We start from the raw sequence: 16,733 nt of genomic DNA, 5'->3' as shown, positions 1-16,733 counted from the left end.
TTACTGTTTGTTAGATAGTTATAATATTTTTTCTATCTTACTAAATAAAAAATAAAAAATCGCGATGCGCGACCTGTTAATATTAATATTAAGGGCTCAAACTTTAACAGGTATTTTATTTTACCTTCCTGCAAGTATATATGCTATTCGTGAAATGAAAAAAAAAGTTGCTCCAAAATGACACACCCTATAGTGCCCATGTTTTTCTGACTATCTATGAAAATATGAAGGATAATAAGGTCTTCAAAGATGCGGACTCGGCAATTGAAACCGTTATAGAAAAGTAAAAAGCGCCGAGACAGGAGTCTTGTAAATGCAAAGTTTCGTTATTTATTTATATATGTACATTGTGCTGTCATTTATTAAAATAAAAAATAATATTCTATTACTGATATAGAGAACATATAGAGAACATTCGATTAAGAGGATTAAACATGAATAATTAATTCGGATTTAAATGACATATTAATAGAATATTATTTTTTGATACAACACTGGCAATAGTCATGTAATCTGGTTCGGTGTGTTTTGTACGCGGGCCAATCTGTAACCCGTGTGTAGTAATGACGCGCGTGAACTCGTCTCTCTCGTTTGTTTGCAAATATTACAATAGATTTATGCATGAATTGATCATAGTAATAGATTAATGTTGATAATAATAATAATATTTAAATTAATAATCATCGATAATAATAGTCTAGTATGTACAGAAATTCTTTTTTTTCCCCCGTACATACAACACTCTAATGGATTTTTCCTACAAGTCTTTATCATATACTTTGTATTTTTCGTTACGTTAATAATAGTAGCGGTACATAATTGCGTACATTTACGATACTAATTACGACTTAATAGTATTTGAACTATTAATTATTAACTAACGTTAAGTATACACAACATACATATATGTTGTGTATATATATATATGTATGTACGTATATATGTATGTACGTATATATGTATGTATGTATACTATATGAATGTATAATGTATATGTATATGAAAAATGCATGAGTAGTAGCGAGGAAGAGGGGGCTCTGGAGGATACGAGGGGAGAATACGTAATAATTTCGTTCCTCCTCATCCTACCGATTTGCATTTTCTCTCTTTCTTCTCGACGAAACTTGATGAAACGCGCGTTGTCAGGGTTCGATACTTCGATATGTACAATTTCAGAAAGCGAGCATTTGGTATTATTTAAATTCAGGCGACGCGGACGGTCGCAGCCGTCTCAACTGCCGCGGGCAGCGTTTCGTTGGGGTCTGCTTTCGCCGGCGCTTGCGAGAGTTGTCCATGGCGGGATGGCCGGTGGACGTACCTGGCATCATCTCGTGGTCGTAACTGGACCCCAGCCCTGGATCATCTGGCTGGGACCGCCGCCGAAGTTGTGGCCGCGAATGCGCCAGCGTGCCGTGAGACGGATGGTGATACGGCAACGGTCCCGACTAATTAGGCAGGGAAGGGACAGGTCGTGGCGAGGGGTGGTCGGGCTGTGGAGATCGGATGGGCGGTGGCGAACGGACTGACTCCATCAATTGTTGCTGTACGGAGATCCCCGGCGGACCCATGACGCCTTGCGGCGAGGGCACGGGCGGTGGAGTGAACGGCTGCTGCTGTGTTATATGTCCGAACACGATCCGTAACAGAATCTCCAGCAGGTTCTCCACCCGTACGATCCGCATCTCCAAATCACGTTGTTGTTGGGGTTGATTAGAACCCAATGGGCCGCCGACTCCCCCATGTTGACCAGGTTGTTGCTGATGCGTCTGCTGCTGCATCAGCTGTTGCGGTGTCTGCTGCCGCGCCAAGTTGGAATGCGGTTGTTGCATCACCGCATTCGACTGATTCCCGCTAAGAGAAGAAGAAACACGTTAAATAACATTCCGCGCATTTCGCTATTTAATAAGCATTGATAGGGGCAATGCTTAAAAAAAAGGCAATAGAACATGTATTTTAGTTTGCATTAGCGTAGTAATACGTACACTTTATGTAATTCATACAATAATGATAGCGTGCTGAACTTTGCTCTTCTGAGAGACGAGAACTCACAATCCCTCTCTCTTGCCATTGTGAGAAATGGGTCACGGCCGTCCATTAGATCACATTTGATGACGGGATCGGGATCTTCGATAGGCTGAAGATTTAGATAAGAATTAATAATCGCATAAACCAAGCTTCCAGGGAGGAGAAAGATCTGTAAAATATAAAAAAAAAAACTTACTGCCAAACTGGCTGCTCTTTCAGCGCTGTGCAACCTAATGACAAAGTGTTCTTTCTTGTGTTTATCTATAATAGCACTTATTTTTGTCCAAAGATTATTGCCAGTCTTAAGCGATTTCTTGCTGTTTTTCGTTTGATTCGCTTTAGATTTCTTTGTCATCTTCTGACCCTTCTTCTTACCGTCTGAAGTTTCTGCGTCTTCAGACAGCGAAGATATCTGAGAAGATACAAAGCCGAGGACATAAATATATGAGACGAGAAAGACGGTTATTGTGTGTGCAAATAAGAACATTTATCTTCTACAACTTACCGCTGTGTTTGCCGCTGCTTCCGCCGTTTCAGCTTTTTTACGTTTCTTTTCTTCCTCTCGATTTAATTTTTCTATGATGTTTTCGAGTTTCTCTGGCCAAAAATCACCGTCAAAGTACGGCAACTTTGCAGCAGAAAGCCAGCTGTCTTCTTCGGATTGTTCTTTGATGTTCTGTATACAAAAGTTTCATTTGTATCTGTCTCAAAATAGAAAATTGCATGCGCAAAAAGTGCATGTAAAAAAAAATGTCGTCTGCAAATCCTATGTTCAGTGCTATAAATGTCACAAGAACACTAGCTTTACCGCAGATATTAATTTAAGTCTCGTTTGACACCGATACGATATCGCGACACGTAATGGAAACACAAGAGACTAGTCTAAAAATCGACGAAATTAAATTTTTCTGCTAACCTTATATTCGATCACGATTCCCTCCTTTTTTCCTTTATTTAATACTTCTATGTACCAATTCTGCAATCTCTTAAAGTTTTGTATTTTTTGATTTGCGGGACGGCAGTGGAAGATATACTCGTTATTTCTTTCGGAAGGTGGACAAGCCCAAATGTGAGCCATTACAAACCTGTAATTTCACATTTTCCATATTATCATGTGTGCGCTATATAACATTCAATACAATTTTTTTTTGCTTAGCGATAAACTTACCCAAGTTGTTTTATATGTTTGAAATATCCGAGAAGAATCTCGTGATATACAGCCGTTCGAATATGGCTAGGCTGAAAGAACTTTACAGAGTCCAGATACGCGATATAAACGTGTCTGGTGTTCGGCGGCGTGCATTCATTTCCATACTCTTGCACGTGCATGCCAAAAAAGCAGACGTCATTGCCGTCGACTTTTTGGAATGCAAATATCGCCTTTGAGCGATACGGAAATTCGCTGGACATGTCACCATTTCTGACGAATCTGCTGTACATATTGGGTTTGACCTTGAATATTTTGTTTCTGGAATCAAGTACCCTTATCGCAACCTCACCGGCGCCCGCTTCGTTTTTCATTAAATCTTTCACTCGTGTCTCAATATATGTGCCAAGTTCCGTTACAGGCAATCCTTTGGCATTGAACTTATTCTCTTTGCGTTTTTGTTCCTTCTTCTTCAAACAAGTATCACAGGTGAACCTGTCAAGGAGAAACTAACTTCTAAGTACACGAGTATATTTCATAGTTTTCTCAAATCAGGAAGTTGCAGACAGTAATAAATAACGTGAACATTTTATTTTAATCGCGAGAAAACATAATTGAAATCTTTTCGCAGTATATTTGCTAAAATAAAAGAGAATTATTTACCCTGATGTTATGTGCAGTACACAAATTTGGTGTACTCGTCGATTACAGTCAGTGCAGGTTACAAAAGGTTCCAGGTGTTCATTCTTTATTTTCCGGAACTGTTGCTTTTTGACGGCACTACGAGAAACAGAGACGTCTTATAAATCCATACCGGATCGTTAACAAGATTACGCGCGTTAATTATTTGATATCACTTACGTTTTTATATTAGGCTGCATTGGATCGTCTCCCAACGTCACTGTGTCACCAGGAATGTCGCTGAAACATTTCTGACAGAAGGTGTATCTGTCGGAAAGAAGACCAATTCCTTTTAGACCGCTATTATATTGGCGCCGTGTGTTTTATTATGTAAATTCGATGTACGACGCCCAATTTATTCCAAATGCGTGTCCAAGTCTCGGCGTATCGATTTCCGTCAATTTCCGGCAAGTGTTTTTTTTATATATATACATTCAATTTTTTCGTAATTACACGTGCATGCAATGGCCAATTGTTTCGGATCCGATTTTGGTTTCAAAAGATTGTGGAAAGACATCGTTTGAATTTTTTTTTCAATTACAGTTTTCCAAGTATCAAGTTTTTCGCAGTAGTAGAGTCGAAAAGAAGCAAGGTCGCAGGCAACACAAGAAGTAAGCGGCAAACAAGGATTTGTGTATGCGTGCGCAACCCATGGACGAAGATAACATACAAAGAAGAGAACAGTGCCAATGTTAAAAAAATATCAATTTATACGTTATTTTCTAAATTCTAATCGCATATACCGAAAGGCTATGTAAAGTCATTCATATCCATCGATCAATAAGCTTTTCTTACAAACACTTTAACTTTAAACCACGGTCTACTTTAAGGCTACATTTTCTACTTTCAATAAGATACATATCCCTTAAGTATATACGCAACTAATAAACAAACTTTAAGTGTGTAAGTTTAATACGAGAGAAAATTCGTACATGTAGCTTCGAAAAAGTGTAGCTCAGGGGACTGACCTGCCTTTGCAAGCATTGTCAAAAGCAAGTTAATTATCCTGTCAATTTAATTTAACGTATTCAGCGGCAGAACACTTCTATATTAAAAAAGCCTATGCAAGATGAATACGCGAAGATCACCGTTCTTCAAATGCCCTATAGTATAGAACATTACTTAAAATGTAAGTTGTCGCTACATTTTGTTACAAATATTACAGATGTGTCGCCATTGTGCCTTCTGATTACAGAAATTGCTCAAACTAAATGTAACATAATACTTAAAATGCCATTTCTCACGTACTTAATGCAGATTGAGAAAAATATAGTGGATTAAGCAAACTTCGACAATTTGAAGTGAGAATATATCTATGTATAAAAATATATTAATATTTTGACGTATATTCAGCATTAAAATATCTAATATATTTAATATTAACATTTTAAGCATTAAATACGTTATTTTCAAATAACGTATTATCTCTCACGTCAATTAAGTTCTATGCATCATAATTCAATATGCATTGAATGTACTGTGTATACTGACCTGTTCTGATTCTGATACGAGTAATACTCTGCAGAGCTGGGTATCGTGCAGAGCTGCTTGCCGTAGCAACGAAGAACCTCTGGATTAAATGTGTATTTTCTGCCGCAACAATAACCAAGGGTTTGCATTACGGAATTTATCTCTTCATTGAATACTTCCGAGAGCTGTTTGAAAAAAAAAACGAGAGTAAATTATACACGAACACGTAAAGTATGTTTGTGATAATGTCGTCAGATAAATATTACCTTGGTGCAGTATTTATAGATTTGTGAAGTCTTTTTGTAATAGAGCCAGGCATTGTCGAACATGAGCCATACGTCGTCGACGTACTCCCACGGATCGGTGTACTGGTCCGTGAGAAGTTTGTTCTCAATCGTCGACAGATCCATCGGTTTCTTCACGATGGTTGGATAGTTCGGTGGCAACGCTTGCGGTTCCATCGGTTTCTGAAACGGTCCTGACTCGAGAAGTCCACACAATGTCCTTAACGTTGGCATAAATGCCTGTCGAAGATCATCGGGCTTCAGGCACTTCTTCTCGTCATTGGAATTGTCTGGAAATGAGGCGTGCGATTTATCTGAGACTCGCGAGAAATTCAGTTACGTGAAATTAAATCTCGTTCTATCGATATTTTATACGAAAGTATTTAATGTTCCGTCAACCGAGTGGTTATTTTTCGTTGATCTTTATCTCCAGTTTTTCTCTATTTCACCATTTTTATTTACAGAGTTGTTATAATTTCACTGACTTTCTTGTAAAGATGTAAACTTTATTTAATATAATTATTTAATATAATATATTTATTTAATGTAATTAACCTTCAGAATACTTAAATATTTTTCACTCAACAATTCTTGTTAAAAAACAAATAAATAAATAAATAAAGATACGTCAATTTTACCTATGTTTACAAACTTTTTAAGTCATAAAAAACATAAAAAACAAAATAAATTATTACTTAAAATTCATTTTCTTTTTTAATAAATATCTTTTTAATAAATTTTGTTTTAATAACTGTCAAGAATAAATTTTGCGTACATGTTCTTTTATAAATAATAATTATAACTAAAGCTCAAGATGTTTGATGACTTTCGATATAATTTATTCTCATTAGATTTTTTTGTATCATCACAGTTAATGATGTTCAAATGCTCATAAAGTGCATGTCATAAATATAGAAAGTACTTCACCCGGGCTTACCTGTTTCTTATCTTACAATAATTGTTCAATGTGAGAATCAATAGTGTCAGGTCTGCATCTATCATCTATTGATGGTGAGAAATGATTATCAGTAGAAGAGATAGTTCATTGAACATTAATTGTAAGATAAAAGTTTAACGGTAATCTATCTGCAACGTAATAGACCGATTAAAAATTATTTGATGTTGTAAACAGAGTAAACTGACAGATAAAATTAAATGAAACGTTTTGTTGAGGTACGTTCGTCGCAGGCATAGACCTTTCATGCGCAAAATGTTCTTAGAAGCTTACAGCTTCCACTGCGAAATTCCTTTTGTTGTAACGGATATTCTAGATTGGATCGAACACAATTGAATAGAATATTTCGTCGTGACATCATCAAAGCGGAAAGTCGAAAAGTCGAACATCCTCTTTCAGCATAGGGAGACATTAAATTCGGGGCGTTGGGAGTAAGACGGATGGAAAGCGCGCGAGCGTAAAGATCATTTAACAAATATATTCTTATTATTGAGACGGGCATTACGGCGTCCGCCACGTTTTTATTTTTATTTTTTTATATTTTTCAGAAAATCGCATATCGCATATGCAAATAGACAAATGCGCATGCAGCACACTTGTGTGATACTACTAAACTTACTAACTACCATAGATTTATTTCATTTATTCTCTATTTTATTCTATTCACGATTAGCTCGTAAGGGGATACGACCTTACCAATACAATGCTAAAAGTTTACAAGTATACAGGTCATGTTATTACAGTTAATAATTTCATTTATTATCGTTACAATCATTACCAACTTTACGTCTATTACCTTATTACTTCACACTAAAATATGATAAAAGTAGATCAATCGATTCTCTCATCGTACCGTGTGCGAGATATTATTTTAAAGCATCCCAACGACTGTAGGAATTCCATTCTACTAAAATCGAAATAACCATTCGACCGTTCTCGAGCGAAATAAATAGCGGCAGAATATATCCCCCCCCCTTCTTGCGTCAAAAAAAAATTAAAAACACCCTCTCTTTGTATATGTCATTTTATCTCTTTTCTTTTTTTTTTATTAGTGGCTCTCAAAGCAATCTAATAAGATCTGAGAATCATTAGGTCTCTCGATCACGTGCCTCAAGATTCGATGATTAAAATAATTATACGTTTTTTATAGGACTTTATTTATTCGTTTCATCTCCCAGCTAACTTGCCCAATTCGCTAATGCACTCGTGGATTTTTTTGGTAAAAATCGCTGATTATTGTCCCGATACACTCATTACTTCTCAGTACTGTGTATTTTCGGATCATTGGATTGTGTGCGTGTGTGTGTAAGAATCGTGGATAGAGTATATCTGTTTTGCGTGTGATTTATCCCGGCGCTAAGGCGGTCTCTCGATTCCTCCTTCTCTCATCTTTTCTCCTCTCGTAAATATCAGCCCGCTGCACAAACCTTAACATAAACATATTTTAGAATTTTCCCTTATATAAAACTCACTTGTTTAAATCTCTACATTGTTTTTCGCATTACTATATACGTTTAAGACAATAATTACCTTGTCCTATCAGACTCGGAGGAGAGAAAATCACCTTGTAATTATAATTTAATGCCTTAACTGCTTCTATGTAAACGTAATTTAGAATATATCTCGTGTGTGTATAACACATTTGTCTCTAATATTAATCAGCTTTGTCCCATTTGAAATTATTATTTTTTTTTACTGCCTTATACTCGCGCCCGCACGTGCGAGCGATTATCACACTACCTGAGTACAATATATACCGGCGGCCTCTTCTTTATTATCTGACCTTACGCATTAATGTAGCTTAATATAGCTAAAGAAAAAGCAGGCTAATGAAGGTTTTTGTCTCTGTCGAGATTTCCGAGGGAAATCGTACGTCGATATTTGTTTTCGGTTCTTCGCGAAAATTACGTTGTGTCGATCGATATTCAATTATCCGAAACGAAGCAAGATCGATTTGACAAAGAGTAGACTCAGGCAGTGACTTATCGCCGAAAATGTGTCCTTCTTCTCTCGATTAATTCGACGCGTTATCGCGGCTCTGCACTATGATGTTCGTTTCTCGACCAGATCTCACGGTTTATCGGCAGATAAATGCTCACCCTGTCTAATATCGGTCTTACCTATCTGCTATTGAACGACGCGATTCCGTTGGAGAGATTATGGTGCACTATGATAATAATAAAAATAATAATAAAGAAGAGGAACTGCGCGATGTTCGCAATTTTAAAGATTAACAATCGCTTTGATGAAAATGCAACAGCCAATGATTACACATTGCGGTACCAACTAAGACATATATATTATAATAATTAAAAACGGCAGGAGAAACTCATGTATATCAATAGAAAGTGTTTTTTCCACGATGGAGTTACGATACGAGTAATAAGTAGTTAAGTGTAATATTTAATTATACGACCAGTCTTTAGTGTGCGGGACGCTAAAACGTGCGCTTAACGTTAAAAACAGACATTTCGCGACGTCCCCGAAATTATTTATACATTTAAGGACATTTCTTTAAATATCGAAATACTTAACTTGCCTGGCAAAAAAAACCTAACTCGCATGCTACGCATTCGCTTGTAGGATGAACAAAGATGAATCCATATATTATCTAATTAAGTTAATAGAGAAAAAAACCAACGACTTAACTTAGTGGCTGTAATATTTATAGTTTCCTTCTTTATATATACTGCGTTTTGCTCTATTGACTGTACGTTAAAAAAAAATAGTTTAACACGAAATCATCTAAATGCATGAAAAACGGAGAGAGGCATTTACAGATACATGTGTGTGTTGTGTGTATGTGTGCGTGTGCGTGTGTGTGTGAAAAGATAGTAAAATTTCTCAGTTTCGATTTCAGAAATGGAATAAGAGATTACAATTACAGATACGTTCTTTACAATTATGGAAAGTCACCATAATTTATAAATTGCGAAATTGCTTGGTTTAGCATTAATAAAAAAAAACAAGTAAACTGCTGAAATTTGTACGCTCTTTTGCAAGCATACGTAACAGCGCAGAGAAAAAAAAATTAATTGAAATCTAAAAAAGTTCTAACCATGCAGTCAAACTTCTTATAAGCAGTAAAACGAATTTTTTATAAGCAACCCAAATAGATAATATTTTTAATCCAACAGTAATAATTTCACCAAAGAAATTGTTTCATTTTTAAGAAAAATGTTTTAAAAATATATACAATACTCAATTCGCTCTCCCCGTTTCTCAAAGTCATGATTATCATATAGAATAAGAAACCTAACGATCTGTAGCAGATGTTGAATACAAAGATATCTTTTTTAAACGCGTTTAATGTCCCATATAGAACAGAAATGAAGGATGCCTCGATCTACTTAATAAAGATGACGGATTGTCGAAAGTATCGCAATAAAGGCGTTTCAATACTGAACCTATATAGGGCTTCCTTACAGGATACTCGGCATGTAAAGTGCCTTCCTTTAAAAACGAAATAAATATGAGCGATTCAGAGCAATAAGAGTAGATAAACATAAGACAGGGAGGAAAAAAAGAGCTAAAAAAAACAATAATAAAATAAAAGAGAACAACAACAACCCTGAGAGCAAGCCGCACAGTTCGCGAAAACCGCGAATGAGGCAGGTAGTAACAACGGCTATAGAATCAAAGTATATCTTCCCTATATGCTATCTATTAATTACATTAATTAGATGCATCATTTCTGTATTTAAAAATACTAATAATATTGCGTTGAATATAAATATATTATCTGTTATAATTAGTAATCGTCAATTATAATCGAATAGTCCCGCTCTAAAGCCTCCTTCGTCCTGCTTTCGTTTTGTGTTTTGTGTTTTGTGTTGTAGTAATAATTATAATTGATACACTATAAAGGTTCTTATTCCGCATCGTTATTTATCGGTATTTATTCTCTATAAAATAAGTTGTAAAAAACAGCCGTAGATAAAACACGTCGCTATTATTTGCCGCTCCCTCCTTTGCAAGTTAGGTATTAAATAACGCGTTATTTATTTAGAACAACCATAGTGTTTTTTCATCACGTTTTCATTTATATATTTTTCCCTTACGAATTTATCGCTTGAATGTTCGATAATATGTTAACTATTTAACCCTTTAGTTTGCAAACGCTGTAAATATATTTTTTTTCCGGGATTAAAAACTAAAATTGAAAATTAGGATTTGCTTTTTTAGAAGTTCTCAATCCAAATTGGGTAGAGGCAAATAAAAGTTTAAGTAAATCAGCATCGAAACTCTATCTTCTTACTAAAATTTGACATCGTTACATTGTATATATGTATTGAAATTTTATTTAGAATATAGGACTTAAAATATAATAAATTTATATAAATATAATGCATTTTAATTTTATTTATTAAGAATTTTGGAACAGCCGCAGCGCTAAAGGGTTAATTAGTTTGCTTATTTTGCGCGTTTAGAGGTAAAAGTGTGTGTGTCTGTGTGTGAATACGTGTTCATGAGTGTATATCGTTTATATCTGTTTCCTTTGTATTATCATAATAATTAGGGTGTAAAATTGGTTGTTTGATTGAGCTCTCTAGTTCGCACTTTTAAGCTATGGTGAGTTCGGATGTAATTCCGAAAAGCCACGCATTTCCCCTCTTCTAATAATTAATTCGTAAAAATCTTCAATGTTTTTGTATAGGTATATATCTAGCTATATATCTGCCGCATAAAAATATTGCTAGTTTTAATATCACTACCTTTATCTTTACAAAGAATTCATTAAAATTCATTAAAATGTTCATTAAAACGATACATACGATAGAAGTACACAACACGATAAAGTTAATTAATGAAATTAATCACTTTCCATGTACGTATATCCATATGTACTTCTATGTTTTTATAAGATGACATTTTAATGACGTCATCTTGTTTAGGAGTTAAAACTAGAGATCCGATGCTGAAGGCGCTGCTTTGTTGCCGTGACATATTTGGTCTTCAAATTTAATCTTTAGATGTAGTAATCTCTTTAGATTATTTAAAATTTGACATTTTATTAAGAGTATCTAACATTACATAATACATGTATTTAAACGATTTAACTATGCCTGCGGTTAGATTCATGCTCACAGCGCTGAAAGCATCGTTCTATCTTCGTTTGATATTCGATATGCAACGAAGACAGAAGATGCTTACAGCGCTGTGAGCGTGAATCGGACCATAGCTTTTATGTCACACAAATAGGGATATAAACTCCAGCTATCTTCAGGTATTATTCTTTAACAATGGAATACATTTTTGTGCAAATTAAAGTAATTAAATTTACAATACATTGAATTCAGCGATTTTTATTTTACACTCATAGTTTAAAAAATGTACACAAAGTTACATGGCACATTTGATAGTAGTGTGATTAAATTTAATTTTATACAATAACAACATTTTAAAAATATTGTGTTTCTCACTTGTGTAGTCATTTATTGATGCATATAATTTATGATTATCGATGATGTGCATATACTTATATCAATTGGTATCAAACACGAAAAATCTAATTAGACAAGTTAAGATGTTTAAGATTCTTCCAACAAACCTTCTTGCTGTATTTCAACGTCATTGATATATAAAGCGTACGCTATACCAATCTCTTTTTGTTCCGAACTATAAGATCTGATAGCGGCCGGTAAGCCGCCAACGGAGAAGAGAATTTCCGCACCACCGTCCATAAATTCGCTCTATATAAATTATTTAATTTATATATTTAGTATCAAATAATGATAAGAGGATAGATCTTTTACTAGTTAAATTTCTAGTAAAGTAATAGTAAAAATTTCTACTCTCATAATTACCTCAACTTCCACTTCTTGTCCATTCACCCAAACGCTGTGAGCGTGTTTATCTGCAAATGTCATGAAATAGAAGTCAAGTATTTCAGCTATATATACTGCTTTAATTAATTACCTAACACGACTCTATATTCTTCGTTCCCAACTTTGGCCAACCAAGTCTCCAGTATTTTTGATTGCGATTGGACAAATTGCTTGTAGCTCTTTCCGTTCACCCACAACGAGTAAGAATATTTCAGACCTATTTAATTTCATAACGAAATAATAAAGTATTTATTATTTCATGAATGAGATAATGAGGTTCTACCTGGCATTGGATCGACTCTGATCACGAACTTGGTGTTATTGAACATAAATACTTCATCACCGACCAGACGAAACATCCATTCTCTGTGAACTATATTATTGCCATCGACTTTTACCACGCGTCGGCCTGTTGCCGTTCCATGTTCAAACTCCACCACGTGATTCCCGTCGCTTAAAGGAACAGTCCATTTGGCAGTAGGTTCGTTAGCTGAAGTTTCCAAATTGTGAAGACTTCTAAATAAGATATTAAAATAAACGCTATGTATAGTATTAATTAATGTATCAAAGGGCACTACGTAAATGCTGAAAGTTAATATAAATTAATGTCAAACATAAAGTATCATCAAACAAATAGTGTTTATAGCGATCAATAAATTACTTTTAAAATTTTTGACAATAATTACAGAGTACAACTTTAGAGACTGTTTAATAATATTCGGGTAATGTGATTAGAATATAGATATATTTATATATAAGTAATAGAAAGTCTGTGGGTCCATGTGTACGTGTTTAAACAAATGGAATGTACATTTCTTAGGTTAAAAAAGTAATTGCATATTCTTCATTGCTATAATGACAATCAATAGTGCAATCATAGGTACAAGTGCAATGTTAGACCTTGACATTATGCAGCTCATATTTATAGAAATAAAAATATTGGTAACTATTGCAATATATTAAAATGATTTATATATTAAATAAACTTTGAAGAATAACAACACCTTTATAGTTAAGATTCGTGTAATTTACTTACCGAAGTAGGACGCCTGCCATGTTTCTCCTGCCTGCACCTGTACTAGTCTCTTTATTGATCGGCCTTACTACCACTATTCTCGCAATCAATAATCGAGTCTCATTTTATACGTCATACCACATAATATATATTACTCCTTTAAGCACATTGTAGTAAGCCGTTTAATTTTATTGTTTTGATTATATAAATTGTATTTATTGACAATAAATACGAAACACACGCGAAATATTATAAATAATTAATTATTTCACAGTAAATAACTAATTGCTTTATAATTAATAATTAAAATGAAAACTATAGTTAGCAAATCTTTATATAGCATCTTGATAAAATAACTTGTCGTTTAATTAATATGTAAAGGCATATGTAATTAAATTTTATTTAATTTTAAGTTAAAATTAAATGTCATTGTTTTTTTTCAAATCTGTTTTTATTGATGGATCTTTAAAAATAAATTTAAACAATTAAAAATAAGTGCATAATGAAAAGTTTATTATGTACTAAAAATCAAATATAAAACATATAAAAGACAGCAAAATATATGGCTAAATAATTTTTGCCTTATTTTTATTTTACCACCAATTTCACTTTGTGTTAGCCGGTAACAATTTACCCATACATGATCCAAAACCGACCTTATAGCCATCGCCAACACAATGACCTGGAAATTAATTAATCGTATGTAATTGCGTTAGTAAATTGTTATATAATTTTAGCTATGTGTTAAATTTATTTACTCACCGCGAATGATCACTTCATCACCATCTTGAAGGAATTTTCTTGTAGTACCATCTTTTAACGGAATGGTATGTGTGCCTTTCCAACATAATTCCAGCATAGACCCATAAGAATCCGAAGTCTAAATGAATATTTTATATCAAAGTTGCATGGTAAAATCATAATTTACGTAATTTGAAAGAAATAAATGTCACAAAAGAAATAAAATATGACAAAAATCAATTTAATATATTAACTGTGCTAATAATGTTAATTAAAGTAATAATGATCAGATTTTAAACGCACGGTGCCACTTATAGTGCCGGAACCCATTAAATCACCAGGATTAATGTTGCATCCAGTGACAGTATGATGTGCTAATTGCTGTCGTGGAGTCCAATACATGTATTTGAAATTACTCCGGCTTATCGTTGTGACTACACCACTTGGAGCTGTGAAAAGATAAGAATCATATACAATTAAAAAACTGTACAAACAATATGTACAAGTATATAAATGATTATTATGAAAAAAGTATTAAAAAATGTCAACTCACGTTTAAGATCAACTTCCAATTTAATATCAAAGTTACAAGACTCATCATGTTGCAAATACGGGAATGGTTCTGGATCTTGAGTCATATTTGGTATTTTGAAGGGCTCTAGAGCTTCCATCGTAACGATCCATGGAGAAATGGTAGTTCCCAAATTCTTTGAGCCGAATGGCCCTAATGGGACGTATTCCCACTTTTGGATATCTCGTGCTACAAAATAGAAAGAAAAATAAAAAGTCAGAAGCATAATAACACATTTAAATTAATTAGAACGTAAATTTTTTTTAATTATATCGTACCGCTCCAATCATTCATCAAGACCATCCCAAAGATATGATCATGTGCCTTCGAGGCTGGAACAGTATCACCAAGATTTGTGGATGGTCCACCGACGAAAAAAGCAACTTCAAGCTCGAAATCCATTAATCTACATGGCCCAAAAACAGGTGCTGCACCTTCAACCGGAAGTGTTTGACCACACGGTCGTCTTATGGGTGTGCCTGACACAACAACGGAACTTGCTCTTCCGTGATAGCCGACCGGCAAATATTTCCTATTTTATATAAAAACATTTTATTTCTACAGTTTCTAAAGTACACGGATATAATAATTTATTAGGAACTTTACCAATTCGGCATTAGCGGATTTTCTTTCCCACGAAACATGATGCCGACATTTGTAGCATGATTGATAGATGAATAAAAATCCGTGTAATCACCAATCTTTGCTGGTAAATGCATTATAGCATCTTTCTGGGCGACGAAAGTTCTATGAAAGATGTTACAAAAATTATAATAAGATTTTTAAAGATTTATTAATTTATAATATTAATTTTTGTTTATTGATTTCTCACTTAGAGCGGACTTCCGGATCTTGCAAAGTATCATTACTGGCAGAAAGTAGCTCTTGAAGTTTCGATCTTGCTTCTAGCCATGCTGGTCTTCCGAGTGACATAAAATCGTTCAGGCAATCACGACGAAATACATCCTGTTTACTTTGCAACAGTGGTCCGTCGAAATAATTTGCAATGGCATTTAAATTTAAAATTTCATCACCAATTGCCACTCCTATTCTTTTCTCTGGCTGAAATATTTTAAATAAATATTATCTATATTATATATAATATAGTATAGAGCTATTATATAAACAATTTAAATTAGTAAAATATTGCTAGAACTCTTGTATTTTAGGCAGATCTAATAAATTATATTTTAAATAAATATTATATCTATATTATGTCTATTTTATATAAATATTATAGCTATTATATAAACAAATTAATAAAACATTGCTGTAACACTTTTATTGAAATTTAAGAAGACACAGTGAAAATTATATTATCGAACGACAGTAATGTACCAGCCGATGGTACCAAAATAAAATCGCTACTAGACGGCGTTGAATGTGAGCAAAAATGGAATGATAACATTCCATTCTTTACACATATCATGTTATGAAGAAATATACAATTTATGCCTAATATTACGCAATTTTTCCAATACTTTCAAAGATATTACAAAAATCCACAAAAGATTATTATATTTTATCACCAGATAACTCACGATTTCCTAAATGCCAATGGAGTTGAAAATGCGTAGTTATATATCTGTATTTAATTACCTTGAAATCACATGACGTGGCATGATTTGTACACGATTTACAATGTAATTTGATTTTCCTTACCTTATCTTTGGTAGAGAAGATTCCATACGGCAAATTTTCGATCGGGAATTCACTAGATGCCGAGTAATTGATGAAAGATTTCATGGTTACAGCTGCTACGAACAGTACGAACGACTGTCTGCCCGGTCGGTTTCTGTCGCATATGCTAGTAACGACGATCTGATAAGTAGCGTTCGAGATCCCACCGAACTCGACTGGGAAGTAATTTATACACCTGTTTACGACGCTCGACGCCGGCGAGCCTCTGGTTTAACTAGTTCCGTACATTAATGCAACGAAAATCATTCTATCGGCTGTTTTATTTTGCCTTGAATGTTGATCAGTCGAACTTGTTATGTATATAGAGGCAAAACA

At 34.2% G+C, this 16,733-nt stretch overlaps 3 protein-coding genes across 4 annotated transcripts; all 3 read right to left on the bottom strand.

The window, feature by feature from the left end:
• Positions 1-314: 314 nt before the first annotated feature.
• LOC139777421 (CREB-binding protein-like) lies at positions 315-11,509 on the bottom strand. The gene is made up of 11 exons (XM_071714839.1): positions 11,395-11,509; positions 5,590-5,897; positions 5,345-5,508; positions 4,034-4,120; positions 3,836-3,952; positions 3,194-3,667; positions 2,942-3,110; positions 2,531-2,701; positions 2,222-2,437; positions 1,983-2,134; positions 315-1,851 (listed from the first exon to the last, which is right to left on the bottom strand). The coding sequence occupies exons 1-11, from the start codon at positions 11,507-11,509 to the stop codon at positions 1,446-1,448; spliced, it is 2,379 nt and encodes a 792-aa protein (XP_071570940.1). The 3' UTR covers positions 315-1,445.
• A 343-nt stretch (positions 11,510-11,852) lies between these two features.
• On the bottom strand, positions 11,853-13,755 carry LOC139777406 (fas apoptotic inhibitory molecule 1). Of its 2 annotated transcripts, none has more exons than XM_071714814.1 (5): positions 13,427-13,755; positions 12,674-12,906; positions 12,482-12,607; positions 12,370-12,419; positions 11,853-12,255 (listed from the first exon to the last, which is right to left on the bottom strand). In XM_071714814.1, the coding sequence occupies exons 1-5, from the start codon at positions 13,444-13,446 to the stop codon at positions 12,094-12,096; spliced, it is 591 nt and encodes a 196-aa protein (XP_071570915.1). In that variant the 5' UTR covers positions 13,447-13,755; the 3' UTR covers positions 11,853-12,093. The 2 variants fall into 2 exon arrangements, with proteins under 2 accessions (XP_071570915.1, XP_071570916.1); XM_071714815.1 differs by having other exon boundaries at positions 12,674-12,903.
• A 142-nt stretch (positions 13,756-13,897) lies between these two features.
• On the bottom strand, positions 13,898-16,685 carry Faa (fumarylacetoacetate hydrolase). Its single transcript, XM_071714812.1, has 8 exons — positions 16,380-16,685; positions 15,550-15,779; positions 15,324-15,464; positions 14,996-15,249; positions 14,700-14,906; positions 14,450-14,595; positions 14,168-14,285; positions 13,898-14,087 (listed from the first exon to the last, which is right to left on the bottom strand). The coding sequence occupies exons 1-8, from the start codon at positions 16,461-16,463 to the stop codon at positions 14,011-14,013; spliced, it is 1,257 nt and encodes a 418-aa protein (XP_071570913.1). The 5' UTR covers positions 16,464-16,685; the 3' UTR covers positions 13,898-14,010.
• Positions 16,686-16,733: the final 48 nt, after the last annotated feature.

The sequence above is a fragment of the Temnothorax nylanderi genome, unplaced genomic scaffold (genome assembly GCF_030848795.1).
Source record: "Temnothorax nylanderi isolate EJ_2023f unplaced genomic scaffold, tnyl_v1.0 TNYL_tig0147_pilon, whole genome shotgun sequence".
NCBI lineage: Eukaryota > Metazoa > Arthropoda > Insecta > Hymenoptera > Formicidae > Temnothorax > Temnothorax nylanderi.
The sequence above is the reverse complement of the archived record's forward strand: the minus strand, read 5'-3'. Positions and strand labels throughout refer to the sequence as shown.